Below are 24,295 nucleotides of genomic sequence, written 5' to 3'. Positions count from 1 at the left end.
ATGGCAGTGAATTACCATAACAAATACAGAATTACAGGCTTGCAGATTAAAAAGCACAAGCTGCTGTAGGAGGCAGAAAGCACCTATGAGTTAGGAGAAAAGTTGAAATAATTCCTTTTGGCTTACTTTTTTCTCCTGACTTGTTCAGTTTAAATCCCTGAGATTCAGTTCCAGATATCAAATAATTAAACTACCTTGTATTTTTTAACAGGCACAGTCACTGGCTTCATCTTTATCTACTCGACAACTATTGCGAATTTGTCGTCGATTGTCACAACATCCAGATGAAAGTCTTTACTATGCTGTTAATAAAGCCTGCCTTTCCAGGTAGAAGTGCCAGTTTGGGTGGAAATTCAAGAGCTGCTTAGTCAGTTGCTAACATGCAAGATAGCTTTTAATGCATTTTAGTAGATAATACAATTGCTGTCTTGCTCCTTAAAGCCTGTCATTCCTTTGGAAGTATTTCTGTGGTATTCTTAAACCTAGGGCGTAAGTAGAAATGACTTTATACTCCTTTCTCATCTTTATGAAGATATTTCATTACATTATATAAATTAGGTCACCATTATCAGCATTACTTCACTGTCTCAAAACACTCAAAGTGGAGCTATATTAATGTCTAGTATGATGATGTTGGGGGGGGGGGCTCGATTTCTGTTCTAAAATCTGTATCTAGAAAAGTTATGAACATCTAGGTTTTTTGGCTGAGTTTTTTTGGTGTTTGGTTTTTGGTTCCCCCCCCTCCCCCTCCCCCCACCCCAAAGAAAGGAAATTTTAATTACCAAAAGGTTGGGAAGGCTGAAAGGCCCTAGTTATAGACACCTCAGAGCTCACTCCTTCTCCTTGGAACCTGGGGTCCGAGTGAACTGAGTCAAGAGAAACGGTATTTCCGAAAAAACATTGTTTCTATTGTAGTTCTTACTGGCAGTGGAATGAGGACATTACATACTTCCAGTCCTAATCCATCCTACATTACAACCCTATTGCAATATTCGATAACACCGAAGCCTTTTAAAATGAGCACGCAGCCACAAATGTAGTTCATTGTCTATGGAAGAAGCTTAGTTTCGCTCCTTAGGATAAGTGAAATGTTGAAGACCACTTGAGTGTGAAAGGAATAGACATTCAGGGTTTGGGGACCAAATAAAGCTTCATACTGATTTTTAGATTACAGAAAATACTGAAAATTTAAAAAAAAAATTTCTTAAAATACAATCTCCCTATTATTTTTCTTAATTTAGGTTTTTACCAAACCTTGCCAGATCAGCTTTACATAAAAATTTGCAGGATTCTGGTATTGAGACAAGTCCAGATGACGTGAAGAAGCTGGAGGAAAAGGATTACACATGTAAGCTTCTGCCATCTTTTGTCCTGCTCTTCATGATTGTTACTCAGGTGGCTGAGCATATAAAGGTGTATCCTCAAAATTAAATGTAGTCTTCTCCGGTTATATCCCTTTGACTTTGTTCTATCAGAATGCATTGCTGCTCTTGGTATGTTGATACTTTTGTATTGTCTGCTGTATTCCCAGCTCATGCAATTTTGTTCTCCATCATGTTTAAGTGTTTCCCAGTCTATAAGATGGATGGCCTCAGGCTTTCTTGGACTGCCTTTTTTTTTTTTTTTTTTTCCCCTTTATTGGCCTTCCCCCCTCCCCCCCCCCCCATCACTGATAACTACTATTCTGTACAGTTACAGCCTTGGTTTGATCTTAATATTTTTCTGCTCTGTTTTGTACCATCACTTCTTTCTCTCTGCTGTTAAAATCAACCTTTTTCTCATTGAGGCTCTAGTAAAAGTCTTGGGTTATGTTTTGCTTTCATTCTGGCACACACTTCTTCATTAGTTTCCCTTCTTTTTATTCTCTTTAAATTGCTGTGGTTGTCACATGCTGCCTTTATCAAGCAGGTCTTTGTTTCTTTACCTCATCCAACTTGTACTCATTTGCAGTAGCCTTCAGTGCTACGCATATATTTCTGCTTCTGCCATTTTTCTCACTTCTGCATGACCCCTGGTCTTCATGTTAGCTGTATATCTTTTCATATCTTCTGTCAAGCAGCATACTTTGAGCAATTTGCTGTTTTCCATTCACTAAACTTCTCCTTTACTTTGCCAGTGTTATCTCTGCTGTCATTCTTCTGTGTGTTTCTTCTCAGTTTTGTGATGTATTTGATGTCTCTGTTTTTACTGTTACATCTTTGCAGTAGTAAACACATCTTTGGTTTTAATTAATAGGGATTCTGGTTTTATAGATTTTATTTATGTGTGTGTGTGTGTATATAAAATATGTATGTAAATACAGATATATTAGTGGCTCTATTATATACAGTATAATATCTGTATGTCCAGCCATATGTAGGTGTGTACACATATACACACACATACATATGCAGCCATCCATGTATTATTATAGCTGTATATGCATTTTTTGTATATATAAAATAATTAGAACTCTTGCCAGTTGTGTGATGCTACCTGCTTAACATTCTGGTTTTTTAATCTGGACACATCCCTGGAATTTTCTTTATGTTTCTCTGTTTCATGCGATAAAGATAGAACCATATAAAATAATAAGTGAACAACTGAAAACATCTGTCTAGAAATTAGGCTATTTTCAGTTTTACACCATACCAGATTAAGAAATTAGTGGCAAAAAAATATTACTCTTTTATTGCATGATATTATTGTTTACACCTAGCTGTTATTTTCCTAAGGACAGAGTTTATGGTTCTTTTGAACTAAGAAATTTTTTCTAATATACTTTTTCTCTCAGAGCTTTCGTTGAAGGTTATTTCAATGAGTGTAAATTTAGCCAGTTTTCACCAAAATGTTAAACATGTCCACATTCTGGCATTAACCCGTTTGAGAAAAAATGCAATGCTGAAAGGGAGAATCAACAGTGACTCTCTACTGTTGTGGGTTGGCGCTGGCTCTCAGCCGAGCACCCACACAGCCGCTCGCTCACTCCCCTCCACGCCCCAGTGGTACACGGAGAGAGAATAGGGAGAATGAGAGTGAGAAAACTCATGGGTTCAGGAAATGTAGCCTCACGATATTAGTGATATTCCGATAATAAAATGAGAGTATGAAATTAAACCAAGGCAGCGGTCACAACTTCTAGTTTCTTGTGGTACTTCTCCCATCAGATCATCTATTCATCCTTTATTGTAATAGACATCTTTGCAATTTTAAAGAGAATTCAAATTCATGATAATGCAACCTCAGGTTAACGGATACTCTTTCAAGCATTCTCTTTCTTTTAGATAGAAATAATTTACTGCAAACCACAGCCTTGTTAAAATTTGTAAATTGTCACTTGCAAGTGTTGGGAATTGATTGCATGTCTGCTCAGAGGATGCTCTAAGTAATGCATTTGCTTGTTTCCTGAAAAATGTCTAGGTGAAATAAACAATGGGATTCTGAAGATAGGGTCTGTGACGATGCCGGTTTATAACTCAACTGAGAAAATGAAAGTGCCTGATGTTTTGTTTTATGAAAATGCACAAGTAAGTATGAACCTCTGGCTTCTGAGGTACAATAAGTTTGTTAAATGTGTACTAATGTGCATGCTTATATATATTAAATAATGTACTAACTGAATTTTAATTTCTGAAGTAGTTTCTTTAGGATCTGATGCTCATTTCAGATGTGTCTTCACCATTGCTTTGTGAAGAGATTGTAACAATTCTGTCGAACATTCATAAAATATGAAGTAAAAGCAACTGAAACTGAATTTTATTTAGAATGATTTGATCAGATGTTGTGTTGAGGGATTTTTTTTTTTTAATTTTTTTTTTTTTTCCTACTCACTGCTGCTGGACTGATCCACTTTTAGGGCTGGATTATCAATTCCATCCTGAGACTGTGTGCATGAAGTTGTACCTGCCTTTTATTAGAATTAACACTGCATGTTTGAAAAGCAAGGCAAAGAGTAATTAGTTAATGAGTTATTAGTTAATTGGCTATTAATTATTAGTTTAGCTTATTAATTAGTCATTAGTGTTATTAGTGTTAATTCATAGTAGTAAAGGATAAGAGTAATTAGTGAACACAATAAAAGGGAAGGGATTGGTGACTAGGTTTTTTGGGTTTTGTTTCCCCCCACCCTTTTGTAGAGGTAAGTGTACTGCAGCTTTCTTCTCCACCTAGCGTGGAAGCCTCAAAACTGTCAGACCAGGGTATTCTTGGCAAGAGAATTACCCTCTGAGTTACCTTTAGAATATTTGGCCTCTGAAATGCAGCACTGGTAGCGTGATATTGTGAAATATTTTTCTTTTAGGGGCCTGATGTGGGTTTGCTTACTTTTGCTTTCCTATTATTTTCTCCTCCTTCGCTTGCCATTTCTCCACAGAAAGACTATGCTACATGGGTATCACCTACTGAAGGTGATGACAGGCTGTGCAAGGGGAACAGATGACAGTCTTCTTTATCTTCCCCACTAACATTTCATGTGAGATTTTGTTCTGTGTTGCCATTTTGGTAAAGTACTTAATTTGGGTCTGTTGGAAATGAAATCCTGAGTCTTGCTAGGACTTATATCTGCATTGCTTTTTCCACCTTCTTGCTCATAGCTTCAGAAAACTGTATGCAACCTGTGTTCTGATATTATGCATCTGTTTTATTTGGGCAATGTCTGTTAAAAATGCTGCAGAGAATGAACTGCTCTCTATCTGTCCCTGGTAGCTCTGCACTCTGAATGCTGAAGGAAACAACAACCAAATACCAGTCAGGATAGCTGTTCCCATTTCTCAATTAATTCTACTGTCATTTTCTGTATTACTAGTTTGTAGTTCGGTCATTCAAGTGCTGTAATGACCGTTTAGCAAGACCTGCTGGAGAACAAATTTGATTTATGAGTCTAGTGCAATACTTCCTCTCTGTTATCTAAAAATTACAGAAATAAACTGAAACAGAGGAAAAAAAAAAAATCTTCAGCCCTTTGCAGTGCCGCACAATATAATGAAACACACGGTTTTTCTCTCTGTGTGTTTGGTCTTGAAACATTTCATGTTCCAGTGGAATTTGGCATTGCTGTGGAACATTGCTGTTGGTCCACAAGTGGCACAGGGATGGAAATAATTTTTTGGTGATATGCCAAATGCCACTTTCAGGCCAGGCTGTGGGGAACTTGGATTGATAAATTTGACACAATATTGATGTGTTTACTTACAAGTCCCTTGTGTAAATAACTAAACTGAAATGTCTGCATGCATCCTAATACAATGCTAATTTAGGTCCTGGTGAAAAAAAAAAAGTAGTATCGATACATGGTATATCTTGTGGGAAAGCTGTTCTGCAGGGGAACTAGAATGTACACATATTTGTGCAATTTAGGATAAAAAAAGAAGTGATCAGAAGAAAGTATTCATGCCTTAGCAATAAAATAAAAAATGTAATGAGTGTGTGTGGTAAAACTGACTTCCTAGAATTTATGCTGTATCTGGTCAAAGTTATTCTCATCAGTTATAAATTTCCAGTGTATGTGCATGCCAGAAAATATAGAAATTTGCCTCTCCTTCAATTGTGTATTGAGTATTCAGTAGTCTTTTGACATGCCTGGTTAGGATTTTGTGGTATTAAGCTGTGTTTACAAGAGTTTCTTCCCCCACCCCCAGCCTCTGTTCTGGAGAGATTTGGAAGCCTAAAACATCTTTCACACAGTTAGAAACTGAGCATTTCCATGCTCAGAAATTACAGGCAAGCTACTGATTTTTTTTAAATTTTTTTTTTAAATCAAGTACTAGAGATGAGACGATAATGTGAAAAAGATATATATGTTTATCTAAAGGCAAGCATTCATTTCTCTAAGTAGGTTGTCTGACCTACTTACAGATGACCTATTTCTACTAGATACAGTGGAGAAATATACACAGCTTTATTGCGAGTAGTCTGCATTGCCACATTATCCTTAAATCCTTTCGATCCTTTTAAACAAATTATTTGTGAGGAGTAAGACAAGGTTAAATGATGTACAGTATGTGCTACTTTTTATGATGTTGGATATATGTAAAATACACCTCAAGCACTTTGGCTTCAATTAGGCAGTCTAATTTAGAAGTTGTAAGACACATAATAAACACTTTTAGACTTGAGCTAGCATTTTCCTATCTTTATTTTCCTTGAAAAAGAAGTTTGATTAGAATAGAAAAGTGTGTTTGTCATTAAGCTAGACCCGCTGTTTAATAAAAGAAATGTGTATAATTTACTTATTCATGTCAGCTGCCTTTTATTCCCTCTGTTTGGTTTCTGTAAAGTTCTACCAGGATACATTTTGCTTCCTCCCAGTACAATTGCTGGAAAATTGTCATACGCATATTAATGAAAGTTATTACACTCTGAGTGACAAGCATTCAACTAGGCTAAGAGGAAACGCATTAGGAGTGATTACGGAGAATTAAATATGTTTAGGGAAATCAGACACCCAGAATCAGTTGTAACAGAGGAAATACATAAGGAGAGTTAGTATTTTTGTTTCATTGTTTTAGTCAATGGATAGATTGCTTCTGCTATTATTGGGTGAGAGACTCTTGCTATGAAATAAATAGCTGTAAGTATAAAGTTCAAAAAATTTTGGCCCAGAATCCTGAAAGTAAAGTTCACATTGTACTACTGTTATTAGTGAGTGCATAAAATTGAGAGTATAAAAACAGGGGTGAAAATTCTGTTTTTGTTTCTGTAGCACATGATGGTAATGGAAGATATGCTAAAGGACTTTCTGCTGGGAGAACATCTTCTTTTAGTTGGCAATCAGGTGAGTTCAACATCTCTTGCAATGCATGGAACAAACTCATTGTTTAATAATGAAATTAAATCTCTGTTTTGCTTCATTGAAATTGTATTCACTTGTACTACTGAGGTATTTGACCCATTTTTTGATTCTTTATCTACAAGTGTCCATGGGTTTTATGGGCACATATCTGTGGAAAATGTAAATGCCTTAAATGTTTTTTTTTACATTGCTATCAGAGTAAAAAGTCAAAACATTAATAGTTATAGGTAACATCATTACCATTAGAATCTTCAGTTAATGGCTTTGGTTATCCTTCTTGCCTATGTATCAAACCTCTGCTTTAAAATCTCCAATGGTAGATAAGAGGTGTACGCATAAGTATTATCTAAATCTTATTTATTGATAGCAAAATACTAGTTTTCTCTAAAAGAGATACAGATTCGCTTTATTCTTTGGCTAGTATCTTTGTTGATGGAGACTTTATTGGTGAGATCGTGGGGGCTGTTGTGTTTTTTTAGTTGGTCGTTGCTGTTTTGTGATGCCTTCTAACAGTTCATAGCCCCCCAAATGACGTATGGGCAGATGTTCTCCAGTTGGGTATGTTTGAATGTCTTTGTTCTTCAGAACCATCTTAAACAATTACTGGAACTGTTAGGTGACTTGAACGGGATTATACACTTTGCCAGTTAGCACTGAAAAAAGAGAGCTTTTGTTATTATTTCTTTATGTTTGAAGTGTTCAGGAAAGTGATACCTCCCAAACTACCAGGTTGGTTTTTCCCTCATAAAGTAACCTCCCTTTTAGTTTAGCTTTCCCTTAGCAAGTATACAATCATTTTCTAGCAGATGTTTCTCTTTATGTTTTGCAATAGCCTTTGGAAAAGGTCTTAACACAAAACACTAATGGTCTAACCTACACGGCAAGGAATATAAAATAATAATTGTTTTTAATATGCATATATTAAAATTACAGTGTAGAGTTACACACAGTCTTATCTATTTAGAGTCCTCGTTAACAGCTTGCATTTACAAAGATGTCGTGCTTGAAACCTCTGTACTTTTGCTGGATGATGCCACCTTCTCCCCAAATGTTTCATCTATTCATAAATAGAAATTAATCTATTTCATAGATGAAATAAGATCTCTTTACTCCATAAACGGCGCTTTCTGTGCCAGCTTCCGAGTTCGTACTGAAAATGTTATATAGCACAGATTGCCTGCAGGACCTGCTGTCAGGGAATAGCAGGAGTGGGCTGCTCCACAGGGGAACGGAGGCAGGGACGGTGTCCTTAATGACAAGGTTCGCAGTCCCACCGTGTCCAAGCAAGAAGAACGGGTCTGGGGACAGCGGCCGTGGTCAGCCAAGTGCCCAGTGGCTGCCGACAGGTCCGTGGTGACGGGGCAGGTCTGAGGTCAAGCTGGGAAGTCGAGTCAGCTGGTCCAGGTTGGGATCAGCGAGGTACAGGGCCAGGCACAGCATCGCCGCGGCGTAGGTTGGGAAGGAACCGAGGAAAGGGCCGGAGTGCAAATGCAGCCATGGGGAAAAAGGGGACCCCAGTGAGGCAGCAACACCATGTAAGAGCTGGCCTTCAACACAGGCAAGTGAAACCCTAGGTGGGGGGGGAAGAGCTTGCAAAGCCCGGTGGTACGCTCAGGGCCCTGACACATGCTGCCTATGTTCTACCAATTTGGCAAAAAAATTTTGAAGACTATGCGAGTATGATTTTTAGGGCATAAGGTATTTTCCCAGCAGTGGTATACTCATCTTTAATAATTTAATGTGTGCCACATTTTCTCCAAGCTTATGAAACTCTAATTGAAAACCGTGTTAAAAGATTTAACTGGGTATCGAGTATTGGAACATACTGCTTTGATTTTAGACATCAGCTCAGCCATACCTTTAAGTTGGAAAATCGATTGATTTCCTGTAATTTCTCTTTGGCAAACCAGTAATACTTACAGGTTTGGGGTTTTAATTGCTAACATACTTCTCAGTACTTCCAGGTTTACTCTTTACTAATGTGTTCCACTGTTTTTTCTGTCTGACTAAGAAAAGGCCAACTGGCCTTTTCTTTTTGAAATACTACTTTTAAGTTTGAGCACTGTATTTTCCATTCTGCAGTCTTTTAGAACCACACCAATCATCCTTGATTTCTGAGGGATTATCACTAACCATTTAGAAACTTCTTGCCTAATTCCTTAAATATATTACTGTAAATTTCTGCAGCATGTGATGAATCCTGTTCAAGTACTTTAAAAGCAACCATATTACATCAATACCCTTTCAAGCTTTATGTGCAGATACCTTCCATTGAAGATACTAGTGTTTTCATCCTCTTTTTGTAAAGCAAATGATTAAAAAATAGGAATTTTTGCTGTTGAGTTACTTTAACAGTTCAGTCTGTAATCAGAAGGTAGGGGTTTATGATTGCTTGATACATATATCGGTGTGTGCCCATGTTTCACCTTTGGAAGAAATAAATGTTTTTGTGTAGAGATATGAAATACTGTTTTGAGTTCCTTTCTGTTGTACTTCTTGTTGGTGAATAAGTGAATCATGGAAATTCAGTGTAAATAACTGACAATTCAAATACTCTGAACTGGAGTATTTCAAAATATGTGACTAGCATCCCTTTGAATGCTTGTGTCATTTCCTAGATATCGAAATGAGTTGGCATATACCTTAGAACATAATTTGGTCCATCAAAATGATGACTGTGTGAGTGAGTATCTCCATTCAACTGTGATTCAATGTGCAAGGCTTGACCTGTAGTCTGTCTTTTAGAGGCTGGATTTGGTTCTTCTTGGTTGACTGAATGTGGTTTTCCTCTTTTGCCTCTTTTGTTTTCATAACACGTGTACACACACGAAATTCCTGTTAGCTGAAGACCTCTCTCTTTATTTCAAAGTCTGTAAACATAGTTTCTTTTGTGTATTCTTTTTAGTTAAGAGCTGCCTGGTGAGAGTCCTTTTACCAAGATTGTTTTCAAGATAGGAACTTTGGCGATTAGTATTTGAAATTCAGTAAATTGGAATTAAATGATCTTGGTGGATGTTAGCAAATAATATATTTCTCCTCTTCAATAATTATTATTAAGGCTTAAGGGATGCTGGGGTTCCATGTCTTGTTCTGGCTTTCCTATTGCTTATGTTCGCTTTCCAACAAGAAACACAAAATTGATAATCAATAAGAATAATCAGAAATGCCATTCAGTTACTGATTAAATTACTGCTGAATACAGAAAGCATGTAAATTTTGTCCTCCTTCATTTGATGGTGTGGAAATTAGGTTTGTACTATCCTAAACTGATTTTTTAAATTATTATTATGAGCATGAAGAAACTGAGCTCCGAATGAGCTAAATTAGGCCAAGTACAATGATGGTTTTTTTCCCTAAGGAATTCTGTGTGACAATTGTGGAAAACATTTCTCTTTTACTTGCTACAGTCATAACACTATGTGCACACGAGAATAGGTGTGCTCTTTAAATGTGTCTCTGCTTATAGTGTTGCTTTCTGCCTTTACAAGTTATACTGAAGAACCAGAATTAAAAAAGAATCAATGAATTGATTTTTCTTTCAGATGTTTCTTCCCACAGATTCTTTCTGTTGTAAATTTTTCATATGCTCCTCTCCTTTGAACCACAATTGTCTTAGCTCACTGGAAATGCGAAGATTGTATTTAGCCTGACAAGGCTCTGGGTTGAAGATTGTAGTTAAAGTCAGAAAAAGGCATAAATTCTACATGCTTATCTAGACCCGTAGTCAGAGATGTATCCAAAGCATTCCATTCATTATTTCTATCAGAAAATTAAGTTTATTTGTTTTTACGGTGAAATGTTATTATTTTACCATCACCATCATTTTTGCATGCCCCAGATGATAAATTCATAATAAAATAATAAGATACTAAACCACAGAACACTTACTGTTGTGACCAATAAATATATAGATTGCAGCTGGGGCAAGACTTAAATCACCACTGCTTTTGTGCAACTATTTTCCTTTGTCACTAACATCCAGGCGAGGTAGCAATGATGGGGTCTCTTCCAGTGGTCCTCTGGTAGCAACATCTAGTGTCTGCTGATGACACACCTTCTGCAATTACTACACTGCATTATTCACATTTGTTCCAAGCAGGGAATGATGAGCTTAATAACACCTGGAGTGTTTGAGAGAGTTCTGTATAGTTGGTGCTTGTTGCTCTGGTGATAACAGTACCTTTTTTAAAAAATCAGAAATACCATCCTCTGGTGTAAAAATAGCAGCCTCAATCAAAATGCATGCATTCTTGCAAATTGTTGGCAGAAACAGGCAAGCTGTGGACATGGAAGGTGGTTCAGTGCCAGACCCAGTGTTAGAAACCGTACATTAGCAAAGTGTTTTCATTTTCTTCATTTTCATTGTTCAGCTGTAAGTTTCTGTGATAATGACGCTAACAAGGTAATTCTTTCTACGAAGTCACAAACTGAGAACTCTGACATGAGGGTTCTGTATACTAAAATTTAATAAAAAGTCGAGATTGTCTTTCATTCTCTAATACTATGATTTTTAAATTAATTATAAAATAAAATTTCTTAAAGTGAAAATGTGATAAACTGCTTTTTTTCACCAGTTTCAAAATTTGTTTCATTCTTTCGTAATGAAACAGGTGCTCTGCTATGCAGGATGGGTGCGTGCTGAAATGGAAAGTGTGTGATTGCAGTTTCTCACCTGAAGGGCAGTGCTGAAGATCATGGCATGGCGATCTCTTTAACTGCTTCAGTATGACCTGCGAATCATTTAAAAGAAAATAAAAATGAGGCAGCATGGTTTAGATTTCTTTTTTCCAATAGTGTTTTTTCTAAGAGGCAAACGATTAATTTCAAAAACTTGGATCTAGTTTTTTTTGGACTATAAGTTTATTGACTTTAGTTGGGCTGTGCAGGGGAGAAATTTGTCCCACTACTGTAATAGCTGCATCCTGAATTGCAAAATGCCTCCTGGGACCTGTAACAACCTTGTTTATATTTGAAACTGCAGTTACTCCTAGAAGATTAAGTCATTTTGTCCTTGGTAACAAGTGTTTACAATGTCAGTTAGGAGAATTTTTAACTAAGGGATTATTTTGCCTTCGAATTGCATAATTTCCTTTTTCTTATTCATTAGTGAAGATATTTACTTCCCATTTTTCTATTTCAGTTGTCCCATATGTCTGACGGAATAAAAATTGTCTAATATTTGCTTTCTGAAATATTTTTATTCAGTTCAGCTGAAACACCAACACAGATGTTCTTTTCTCTCTAATTAGCATATGTTTATATTTCTGTCAAATTAAGGAACTGCAATAGTGTGTATATAAATAACATACAGCAAGTGTTAACGCTGAACTGGTTTGTCCTCTGAATGTTACCTTAGGTTGCAATAATTACAAAGTACATGAGATTACATTCTGGATCCGGTCCAAGTTCAACTCAGTCTTTTAGTATATTCATATGAAAGGTAGTTCTGATTCTTTCTGCTTAAACAGTTGACTGCTAGTTGTGTGGGTGTCCAGAAGATCCAGCTCATGTCCAGAAGATCCAGCTCAATCCTTGGTATGGGGTATAGACTTGAGGAAAAGGAGGGTGACTTTGTTGCCATTTTTGTAATTTCTTGTTTCTGAGGTGCCAGAACTCGTTTCAGAGGGTTTTTTTCCAAAATGGGTTAGCATTTTCCACCTTTCTTGTTCACCTGAAGACTACCAGGCATATTCTTTATCCCATGGAAGTCAGGTGAATTTGGAATAAACCTACTTTTCTTGGTGTTACATAAATGAATAGTACTTAAGGAATGAACTCACCCAAGTTCTTTTTTGCAGTTTTTTAATGGTGCTTCAGAGCGTCCTGAACAGTTTTGGTGTCTTCCTTCCTTTCTAGTATATCGTGCCTTCTCAGTGGAGTTAACTGAGACAAAGAGAAGTGGTAACTTGTCATGAAGTAGGAATGTGGAGGGATGGAATCAAAAAGCTTTGACTTCAACTTTGCTCCAGCTACTGTTGCCAGCCAAGGATTTTATGTGGTGCACCACAGCCCCTATGAAGGCACATAATGTACTCTCTGAAGCAGTTCAGTCTAGAAGTTGGGCAATGTTAACGTGTTTATAATAGCTAAAATCTGGTGGGAATGCCTTTTGGCTTTTGAATACTGCATGCACCTTTTAAAAAATGTATCACATTCTGAAATCGAGGTATACTTAAAATGAAATAAAAGGAGGTGTGTGGGGAGTCTGGCGAGATTCACAAATACAGATGAAGAAAGGGTGAGGTGTGGTCATGGCACAGCTCCCATTGATTTCACTGTGTTACTTCGGTGACCGTGCTCTCTCCCTTCCTCTGCAGTGGTCTTCCACCACGCTTGTGTCCTCTGAGCATTCTCTCAGAAGTGAGGTACGCTCCTAATACCCTTGGTGACACCAGCATGGATAGAAATATGCAGAACCAGCTATTTGGTCCTCTTTCTACTGGAATTGGAAGAGGGAGAAAAAAACAATCTAGCAGTCTTATTTTGTAGTTGGGAAAATATTCTTTTCAGGCATAATTTTAAGAATCTATCATAAACATAAAAACCACACGCGCTTTCCATTAATGCACATGAAAGCCAATTTTTTTTTTAAATTACAGTAACCATTTTGTTTGATATTAAGTATGTTTTACATTGATTCAATATGTTGATCTATTTCTTCATCTTTGTACTTGCCACAGCTGGCTGGAGTCCCACTCTGCAGCAAAAAGGATATGCAGTCTGCTTGGGATTGGTACAGAAACTGCATGCAGACATCTGCCCAGTCATCCGTAGCTCTCTTAGGAGAAGTAAAGGAAGCTCCTTTCAGTATGGGTGTTTTGTGCTTGACGTTAGGAGTATTCCTATTTTTTCACGCATTTATGATTTTAAGTATCTGACTGCAAGTACTAAGAAACGTAGGGGAATAAAACTGTCGGTGTGCACTACTTGAGGATTCTTACCCTGTTTCTGGTTACTTTTGATGCTTCTGATGCAATTGCTGAAGTTGCATATTTCCCCCCAAACGGGTATGTTCTTTGAGTTCCTGGAAGAATCTGTTAGCACAGTTTCATCCCCTGTTTCAAAGCAGTGGAGAACTGTGTTTCCAGTGACAGTTTTCAGAAATGCCTGGTGTTAGATATTAAGCGTGTTGCAGCTTCTTACTGCACCTATGTGTGTAAAGCTGTAGATTCTTCTGAAGAATCGGATGGAAGAAGGTTCGTGAGGACGCATGTGGCAGAGCACTAACTGGAGTTGGCTTTCCTGTGTTGGAGTCGAGTCTTTAGTAGAATCTAGGTAGATCTATTTTTGTCAGTTCTGCGGTATGTTTTTCCTCTGCTCTCGTGGTGAGAACTCTCCTTCTGTGATTTCAACTACTACACATATGTGCACAATTCTTCATTCTCATAAATGTCATCAGATGAGAGACTGTGGTCCCATTTCGAGAAGCTTAAACAGTTTGCGATTCTGCAGCTGGCAGTTGCCATCTTTCAGCTAGAACTTACAGTCATAAATGTCATAACTTACAGCTTTGAATGCTCCTATTCTGTTTCAGTGCCAAGTGAAACAGATTAGCGAGTCTCAAGTTGGTTTAATCTAATATCTTTAATCTTTCTGTGGGTTTTATTTATCTGCTTTACTTTACACTGGTGCAGACTACTAGATGCATTCATGCAGTCAGAGTAAGAATCTCAGCAGAGGGACGGTGCCGTGTCAAACAGCTTTTGGCTGGGTTACGATTTGAACTTTTCTTTCTCTTTTTCCTTTGCAAGCCTTGGCAGTCTCACCGTCATTCTGAGCTCCCAAGTTTGCAGTCACGTCCTTGCAGGAGGGATAAGAATTTCTGCATCTGAACTGTCATCTTGGTCTGCATCTACATTAGCATTTTAGACCTGATCAGGAATGTACTTTTGAAGGGAATCTCCTTACTGCAGTTTGATACATGTCAAGGGACATAGGACCTGGATTCTCTTAGAATGAGACTAAAGTGGAGGATGTTCTCCAGCAGCACACCTAATTCATGACCTCTGCTAAATCCTTCCATGGGACCAGGCTAGGCCTGGGCTGAACTACCAGTTCCTGAACCACTGGTACAGGACACACCAGTGTCAGCAACGCCTGATTCACTTCATCAATCCATCATCCAGTCATCATTCTGCGCAGCTTGCTAATGAAGACATCCTGCAATAGGAGAGTTAGAGATCAGTTTGATCTCCAACCCAATTCTGATTCCATCTGGGCCTTTTTTGGTAACTCCAGTGGAATGGGATTAGCAAATATTACCAAGGCAATGCTCTAATTCCACGTGGCAGTTGCAGGATGTTTCCTATGACCACCAAGAATTACCTTTTCCTATTAAGTGCAAGCCAACTTCCTAGCATTCACAGCCTCGCAATACCTTTGTGCCGGAAAAAAATGGTGTTGGTTAAAAGGATGCATTGGCATGCGTGACATAACTCGAGGGATGCAATCCTATTTCTGGTTATTCCTAGTAAGACAGACAAGTATTTTGCAAATATGTATATATGTGTAAAATAAAATATATATCATTAAATTGTGTTCAGAATCCTTTGATGTAGATTGAAATTTTATGTGCTTCTAAAGGAACATGGAGAGTATGTTAACAGTTTTGGAAAGTTACCTTTTCTTTGTTTATACCTCTTAAATGTGTACATCTATATTATGTTTTAATATTATATTTATTTACTGCAGGGTGTTGGGAAAAACAAGATTGTTGACAGATTCCTTCACCTTTTAAACAGACCCAGAGAGTATTTACAGCTGCATAGGTAAGAATGTGTTACATTTCCATACTTTGTATTTATAATCTGATTTCCCATGTTTTAAAACACATTTCTGAAGTTTAATTTGTTCTTACTGTTTGAAGAAAGACCCTATTATGGTAGGTGACAGACTGACAGACTACAGGAATGTATCCATTTTATAGGCAGAGGCAATAAGCTGACAGGTTGAGGAGGGGGTACAAGAATCTAATGCAATAACATTGCTTAATATATAAGAGAAAGTAGAAGTCGGAGAGTACTGACGTTAAACCATGCTCAAGAAGAGTAATATTTTGCTGTCATTTCTGGAGAGATTTCCCTAAGCATGAGGTACTGTGTGAGAAAAAAAGTTCAAAGGTGCTTGTTTGAATATATCACTCATTATACAAGAAACATTTTACGTCATAAATGCTTTTTGTTGTTTTCCTTTGGCACTCCTGCTAAGCACACGTATTTCTTTCTCACTCATAAACATTTAGATCAGAAATTTTTTTTTATATGCAAGCTAAAAAACGGACTTCAAGACAACAAACCAATTGAAACAATTCAAAAGCTGAAATAATATCAAATTATCTGCCTGCTTTTTATGACATGAACTTTAAATCAATAAATTGAAGTAAAGACTGAATATGTCTAGAAGAGCTGGTTTCAACTGAACTGCATCCTTTTTCAGCTTCGTTCCTAATCTTTACCTCTCTGTCTTCAACATCCTAACATCATCACCCCGTCTCTTTCCATAATCACTGTTTTTTAAATTGTGCTAGTAAAAATGTACATCTTTGATATTTTGCCCTTTAACAACACAGCCTCTGTCACACTTTCTCCTCACTTTCTCCCCCAGCTTTTTGTCTTCAAATGTCTTGTACCGGTATTGCTGATACTTGGATAGCTCCATCTTATCACTTTTCTATTGCTGTTTTCCTTTATACTACCTCTCCTAGACTTCCATTACTTCTTTGCGAAATACCACTTTTGACCTGCTGATTTCAGCTTTGTGTTAACTTCCCTGCCATCTTCTCTGCTTGGAGCAGCCACCCACTCCCTCTGGATAAAATACACCGTCATTTTTGCAAATCCCAATTATTTCACAAAATACTACGTACTTCTGTCTTTCTGTGTGTGTCTGAAAAATTGTTCTCCAGTGAGGTGTGGTCAAGCAGAACAGTACTTTAACATAAATTCAGATTGCTCAGGAGAACATTGCATAAGCACAATGTTTGGGGTGATGATGGGGCTGTAGAATGTATTAGTTATAGCATGCTAGCTGATGCATCACTAGGAAAAAAATCAAGTGCCTTTTTTGTCTAGTCAAGACAAACTTCTATAGGCTCTGTAAAGTAGTTTGTGGTTACAGAGTTTTAGAGAGAGGTTGAAGTAGAAAATGATGAGCAGTCCTGTGCAGTTCTACAAAAATAATTCCTGAATACAGAAAAATCAGAAATTTCTATTTCCTGGGCAGCATTTTAGAATACTTCATGAAGAACTCAGCCTATATAATACCTTGGTAAACTTTATAGGGCATTTAAACAAGGATTACAATGTTGTTAGTGCACACTTTTGGATTGCAAAACAAAATAAGAGCAAGTTTACCAAAAAAACCAAAACAGCTCACTATTAAGCTTTTAGATATTTTGTGGGGAGAAATGCAGTCAGTATCTTATAGCATAGGTGTATTTTATTGGAAAATATGATTGAATGTGCACTTCATCTTTGATAGGCCTGGGTGTTTCTGCAGATTTCCTAGCTAGCTACCATCAATACCGTTAAGAATTCCAACGGAAAGTATTTCTAAATATCACACTTTTAATGATCCTCGATACACCTGAATTACAGATCTGGAGAAATTGAACAGTCAAAGCATGCATATTAGTTGATTACCTTGTAAGGGAAAAGAATAATTAAAGCTTTCTTCATGAAAAATGTGGAGGTGATTCAGTGTCAGATGAAGATGGACATTCTTTGCCCTTTCAGAAATGTGTCTGACAGATGGTATCTCATTAGTCCTTGGAATTTGCGTTGCAGCCTCTCTAGTTCCACTTCAACTAGTCTCTCTGGAAATGAGTGCACTTGTCAGCTGCATATCCTGAGGCTCTGAGTTTCTAGTGAGGTAGTGAATCTGTCAGAAAATGGCTGATGATGACATCCCAAGTTCTTGAATTTGCCCATATCAACTGTCACTTCATATAATTAGCTATAAAACAAGTAATATGCATGTATGTATAATAATGCCAATATGGAATGGCTGTTGCAACTGAATAGTATCTGTTCTGAGGTGGAGAGATCTATCCTTAGCTATAAAATATCCTTTTTCATGGCTGTAATTAAGATGTAGCCAGAGAAGAAACTGCTGGAGTGGAAAAAAACTGTAAGAGCTTTAAAATTAATATAATGAAGATCGTTATTAGAATGTAGTGTTATGTAAAAAATAAAAATAGTGAATAAATAATAGACAAAAATAATTATACTGAATTTCAGAAGTATTCTGATTTATGAATCTGATTGCCATTTTTCAAAAACTCTTTAATGGTATTTAAGTGCCAAAATGATGAAGACATACCAGAAATATTTACTTTCAATAGCTTGTGAAGTAAATAAAGGGGAGATACACTATAATGTAGTGTAGTACAGGTTGCTATGCAATGTAGTTGATGTAGGGGGTTTTTGTAGAATACCTTGCCCCTTTTGCTAACAAACAGGAACATAAAAGAACTAAAAATGCCATTAAATCTGGTTTGGTTTTGGTTGTTGATTGTTTGGTTATGGTGGGGGGTTTTGTTTGGTGGGTTTTTTTGTTGGTTTGGGGTTTTATTGTTTTGTTTTGGTTTTTTTACTGTCTTGATGAAACAGTATACAGAGTTCTGATCTAACACTCCATATGTTCCATGACATTAAAGCAGGGAATATTTGTCTTAGAGGCAATGCGCTGTTACCAGGAGTAATTTTAAAATCTCACATTTTATGTCTTATACTTCAAGATGATGAGAGGAGATAGAAGACAGGAAAAAAAAAGAGTGCTTTTCCTTAAACATCCTTTCTCACATCTGTATTTACTTGCCCTACCACTGATTCACATGGGAAGGGTCATCGTGACCTTAAGGTTTCAATTGCTTATGGAGGTTATAAATCCTTTTTCTTAACCTTTCTTACAGGACCTCATTGAGAAGTTTTATTTTCTTGCAATTGTTAAGTCTTATAAATCATTTTGGGACCATAACCGTGAAAATCTTAATGGGAAGGAATCTGTGATTAGATTTAATAAGGAAAGAATTTAAGAAAAATGTTTGCGTATAAATTATTCAAAAAGTTGGCTGCTTCCTCTTGCATACTTCCTAATATTAGGAGTTGATCAGGAGTTGACCAACTCTCTCATTGCACCAATTGTGGGGTTATAAGAGTCTTTCTGAAGGGGGTAATTTGGCGTAGCTCTGCACAGCCTCTCTCTAGAACTGCGCTTATGAAGCATCTTGCTGCTTTTCCATGTTAAGGAGGAACTTTCATCTGCCAGGATTTCCCAGTCACTCCTTTCCTACAAGATTAAGTTTCAGCAGAGAAATCCTGAATTCTGTTTACCCTTCTGGGATGGTTGTCTCCATTTTGTGCACCCAGGACACCAGCTACATGTTACAGAACAAATAGCATTACCTTGCCTAATATTAAGCTTTAAGGTTTTACTGCTTTCACCTTGAGTGTGCATTCATCATGCTACTAGAAAGGTGAAAATCTGAGGCCTGTGCAGTCACAAGCCAATGAGAGATCGGTACAGAAATTAAACAAATACCAGCTGACTTTCTTAGGAACTTTGATGTCCTCCAAATAAGTGTAACACAGAGTCAAGTATTTCTGTTGCTCCTAAATGCATGAATCCTGGAAAGCCTCATCATTTCATGAACCTTGCTGTTATTACTTTTGCCATCTCTCATGTGAGTGATGTAGAAAGAAATTGCCAGTGGTTCTACACAAAAATCTGAAGTTAAATTTGGTAGATTAAATGTGGATCTATAAAACAAATTTCATTGAATCAGGAAAAGGATTTTCATGGAAACTGGTAACATCTTGCTTTAAATTATGAAGTCTCTTAGATGAAGAAGATTCCACAGAAGGAAGAAAAAAAATTTAAAGCTTTAGAGAAGACTCAGGCAAGAACATGTGCCCTGTTAAGACTATAAAATCCCTCTTGATGAGAGTAATAGATAAATATAAAAATGTAAGCTCCCTTCTCTCCTGCATAAAAACGTCAGAAGAAAATATCATGGACTTTAGACTTTTGGCTTCTTTGATGTGATCAAAGAAAAAAAGATTAATTTTACTTCTCTTATCATCAAATTAGTAACTAACTGCAGACAAAAGAATGGTTTTGCTGGAGTAAAATGTCCTTTACCTGTCATTTAAACATTTAGGTTTGCATCTATTTGAAATTAAGTCATGCTGTCAAGCTGCTTTTTAGATTTTAAAGATAATAAGTTCTCCTCCTTGAAGTTACTATTTTTGTGTAGAGTATATTACAGAAATACAGTATTTATCTTTTTGTTTCTGATACGAGCTTGATTTATGTCTCCTGTTTTGGGGAGTTTTTTTGATTATGAAGAAACTTGTAATAGAAAGTTTCCTAAAAGCTTAGGTTCTGACTAGGAAGATGTAAAATTCAGTGACTCACTTTTTATAGTAGTTACTGCTAGTATGAGGTGCTAGATTTTGTGTGCTAAAGGCATTTGGATTAATACATACATCAAGTTTTTGAAGTCATATGGTGTTATCTGATCTCAGCTTTCATTAAAATACGCTTCTAGTCTTTAATACATGAGCTTAAAAAAAGGAAAAACAGATTTACATGTAATTTATTCTCATCTGAAATCTTAATTTAGGCAACTAAAGAGACTGGAAAAATACTGTGGAGAGCACAAAGTGTCAACTCAAGACCTGTGAAAGCTGCCATCTCCGTTCTGCTGGGGTTGGATTAGCTTTAAGTCATGTAGCCAAAAAGAGCGACTGGCAACAGGAACCCTCTGAAATTACTATCTGCCATCATGAGTTGGGCTCCTAATTGCTCTGATAGCAAACAAAACCCTCTCTGTCTTGGTAGTCCCTTTAAGGAAAATTAATTGTGGAAAGAACATCTTGTGTTCCAAGCAGGACATTTGCTTGGTTCAGGAAAGCACAATTTTCATTTTTCTGTGTCAGTACCTTTTCTTTAAAGTTTGGTATACATTACACTCCTTGATTTTTGAGATAGTCAAAAGCTGTCTGGACATGGTCCTGGGCACCTTGGCTCTAGGTGGCCCGGCTTGAGCAGTGGGGTTGGACCAGATGAGCTCCAGAGGCCCCTTCCAACCTCAGCCACTCTGTGATGCTGTGATTTACTAATTTCTGTAAGGTAGCAGCTGGATGACCCCAGCTAGCTCTTATTCTACGTATGTTGTAGTAACGTGTCTTGCTAAATCAAAATTGTTCAGTAGGAAGAAAAAAGAAGTTAACAATTAGTTTATCTTACCTTCATAAAATTAGATAATCCAGCAGTGGTTGTTCCATGTGGGGAGTCCATTTGCACTGTCCTTAGCTGATGCCCAAATGTGTCAGTATGGAACAGTAGTTAAAGTTGAAGGAATTAAGAAACAGCTTCAAACTCATCATTGTTTTCAGAACAAGAAAAATAGGAACATTTTGTATAATGAGATTGTTTGGTCTAGAACATTTATTTATTGTCATGATATGAGTGTAAATAATGAGCAGTTGTTAAGCAGAAATTTCTCTGAGATGTTTTCTGGCTTCACGCTGTCTCAGCCATAGATCAGCCGTAGGAAATGCAAAAATTGCAGCCCACCATCTCCTCTGCGGAGTGTCTGTCACAGGCGTTGCTCTACACAATTCAGAATGTTCAGGAATGAAAAGTACTGATCCTTTCCATTGCGATGGGAGCTTGGTTACTCTCAGCTAGTGAGAGGACTGGATCCCCCCTGAGCTACTACAGATGCAGCCACTGAAGTCATGACAAGTAGAACTAGTCAACCTCAACTCTGACGTCTTCAGTAGCTCTGCAGTTATTTAGTTGTGTAAGAACAGTGCCGTCGCTTACAGGAATAGAAGGTTTTGATGAGTAGACTGCAGTGTCATCTACATCAATAGTTTATTGATGGCTTGTGAATGGATTTTCTGCTGCTTGGAGCCTCAGTGAATCTGCAGAAGGTATGAAACGATTAGTTCTGTTCAAGCATTCTCTTTGTCTGTATGAAGAAAATAATCTAGGAAATCAGTTTATTGTCAAAAAAAGAGAATACAAATCTTCATAAAGTTATATGACAAAAAGAGGGAGTGGTTTTTGGTGTACGAGAGTTGTTCTCTGTAAGGTTGAAAAAGTTAAAACTGCTTATAAATATGGTTTGATGCCTTTTCATGAAAATAGAGTATGTAGGAAGTTTTCTTCTTTAACTTTTAAATAAAAGGGTTTCTGCCTTTAAATTCGCCATTTTAATTCTTAGTTCTCCTTGTGATATCTTTTCTTACAAGTTGAGATAACTCGTCTTCCACTTTTTTAGGCATTAACATATGTACTAAAGCAGTTTGGCTTTGCTGTAAATCTGATGTTTCATCACTGTCAACAGAATATTAACTGCTACAGAAATTCTATGTTATCTGATAATCTTACTATTATTTTAGAAGATATTACACTACCTTACTCTGTTTTTTCCTAATGTTACATTTCCTTTCAAAGAATTTACCTATGGTATTGCATCTGCCTGTCAAAGATACTGTGTTTGTTCTTGTGACTGATGATTGGGAAGTGTGATACGGGGTTCATTTTAAAAATCTACTACATTTTGTGTTGTGCCTTTTGTAGTTCCCTAATAAATTACAGTAATCTGACGATCTTTTCTTCCAAAAATTAACTGGGTTTACATATGTTATCCTTTTGAAAATAAATGTAATTTTGCTGTGATCTTTAACAATCAAATTAATGGAGAGGTTTGGGGTAGGAAAATGAGCTTATGGTGTCCCTACAAGCAATACTTACTACAAACTCTCCATTAATCTTTAGATGTTAATTTTCTTTCCCTCTTTTTCAGCACATGTAATCAGTATAAAATCTAATTACCTGTTTCCCCTATTGAGATAATTTAAAACTACCCTTTCAGCTTTATTGACTTCAGATTTTTTAAATTCTAATTTAAAAAGTTGTTTCAGAAGGAATAACTTCCTTTGCCCAAGACACCAATGAACACCCAATACTGTAGAATTATAGTGTACCTGTTCTCAGAATTGCATTTGGTTATCTTCTCTTGAAAGAATACAGGACCATGTAAAACAATTTAAATGCTGATATAGCTCTGCAGGTCTGTTTTTGAAAATGAGCAACCCAGAAAAGCTGTCTCTGTAGCGAACTGTTGTTGAAGCAAGGGCTCTTAAGCCGCACTGGTTTATTAGAGGAATCCATTGAACACAGTGAAGATGTGTGTTGTGTATTTGTATGTTGGCAGTGACAAAAAAAAAGGCTAGGTAATTTTTCCTGGTGATTTTGAGTCATGAATATATATGTCTAGAATATTTTCTTTTAATGTTGTACAGTAACCTTATAGTGTCTGCTTTATTCTTTACGCAGCTCAGGTTTGGAAATAAATAATAAGATGACATATTTTTGTTATGAAGATTTATGTTCTGCACTGCATGTATGAGCTAGCATATAATAGGTGTCTTTATGGTTTTTTACTCTTGCTGTTGTTTTTTCCCCTTTTCTTAAATACATTTTCAATCAATATAGAGTTGCAATGCAAAGCTTCCAAGAGTCCATGCAAGCTAATGGTCTCTATTTCCAGTTTTAGCTTTTCATAAGCTGGCTGACTAGCTCTGCTATTGTCAGATTCCAGGTGTTAGAGAGCTACTTCATTTGTCTTTTTGTAGGAGTTGAATTCAGCTTGAATAGCCTGCTGTGTGGCTGTTACAGAAAAATAGCTTAGGTTAGAAGACCCCGTTGTTTCATTTTCCTCTAAAGCTGAAGTAACATTTTCTCACTGTTTACTCAGTGAAATGCATTCTTATACACAATAAGCGGAGCTGTAGGGTATCATGTTTCTTCATTTATGGATTTTACAATTAGGGTGAGTGAATTTCTTATGTTGTTGTAACAAATTATGTGAAAACTTTGCATCTCATTTGGAAAGATGGATCACATATAAGTAGTTCTGTAACTTGATTTAAGCATATAACCCGAATTAAACATATAATTCTCTTTGGCCTTTGTTCTGCCACCCACAGTCATACTGAGTAATGAGTATCTTTATACTCTAAATAATTTCTTGGATTTTAAACAAATATATGTCCTGCTGAGTAGCTATAACAGCCTAGCAGAAAAAAAATGGGGATTTAATTATCAGTGCATACAGATAAGTCAAAAAGGCTTTACAGTGTCAGTTTAACAGAGAAATGAGACAGCTGCTTGGCTTTTCAGTATTTCAGAATTTCTTAAACACAGTGGTCAGATCAGGCAATGCAATGGCTGTATGATAGGTTGGCTAAAGAAATTCATTTTTAAATGTCAAAGTCATGCAGATTCTTTCTTTCTTTGTGTTAAGATCTCCTGCTCTCCATCAGGATAATCCATGAGTGGATTAGCTAACCAATTAACAGCTTCAAATGGCCCTTGGCCTAATTATTTTTCAAATACTCTTAAAATTAGGTCACAGCAGATGGGCATATTCATGTCTGATTGAAATGTAATTGAGAAGAGAGATATATATCTATGTACATAGGTATTGAGATAGATATAGATATCTCA

At 36.8% G+C, this 24,295-nt stretch overlaps 1 protein-coding gene across 3 annotated transcripts in view; it reads left to right on the top strand.

Moving 5' to 3' along the window:
- The window catches only part of VWA8 (von Willebrand factor A domain containing 8), a 191,631-nt gene that overhangs the window by 73,120 nt on the left and 94,216 nt on the right, over positions 1-24,295 (top strand). For all 3 annotated transcript variants that reach the window (XM_069802635.1, XM_069802636.1, XM_069802637.1), the window contains exons 17-21: positions 212-327; positions 1,242-1,348; positions 3,400-3,506; positions 6,680-6,751; positions 15,461-15,537. In XM_069802635.1, coding sequence (XP_069658736.1) covers positions 212-327; positions 1,242-1,348; positions 3,400-3,506; positions 6,680-6,751; positions 15,461-15,537 — 479 coding nt within the window. The remainder of the gene's footprint in view (positions 1-211; positions 328-1,241; positions 1,349-3,399; positions 3,507-6,679; positions 6,752-15,460; positions 15,538-24,295) is intronic.

Source organism: Haliaeetus albicilla, chromosome 15 (genome assembly GCF_947461875.1).
Source record: "Haliaeetus albicilla chromosome 15, bHalAlb1.1, whole genome shotgun sequence".
Taxonomy (NCBI): Eukaryota; Metazoa; Chordata; class Aves; order Accipitriformes; family Accipitridae; genus Haliaeetus; species Haliaeetus albicilla.
The sequence above is the reverse complement of the archived record's forward strand: the minus strand, read 5'-3'. Positions and strand labels throughout refer to the sequence as shown.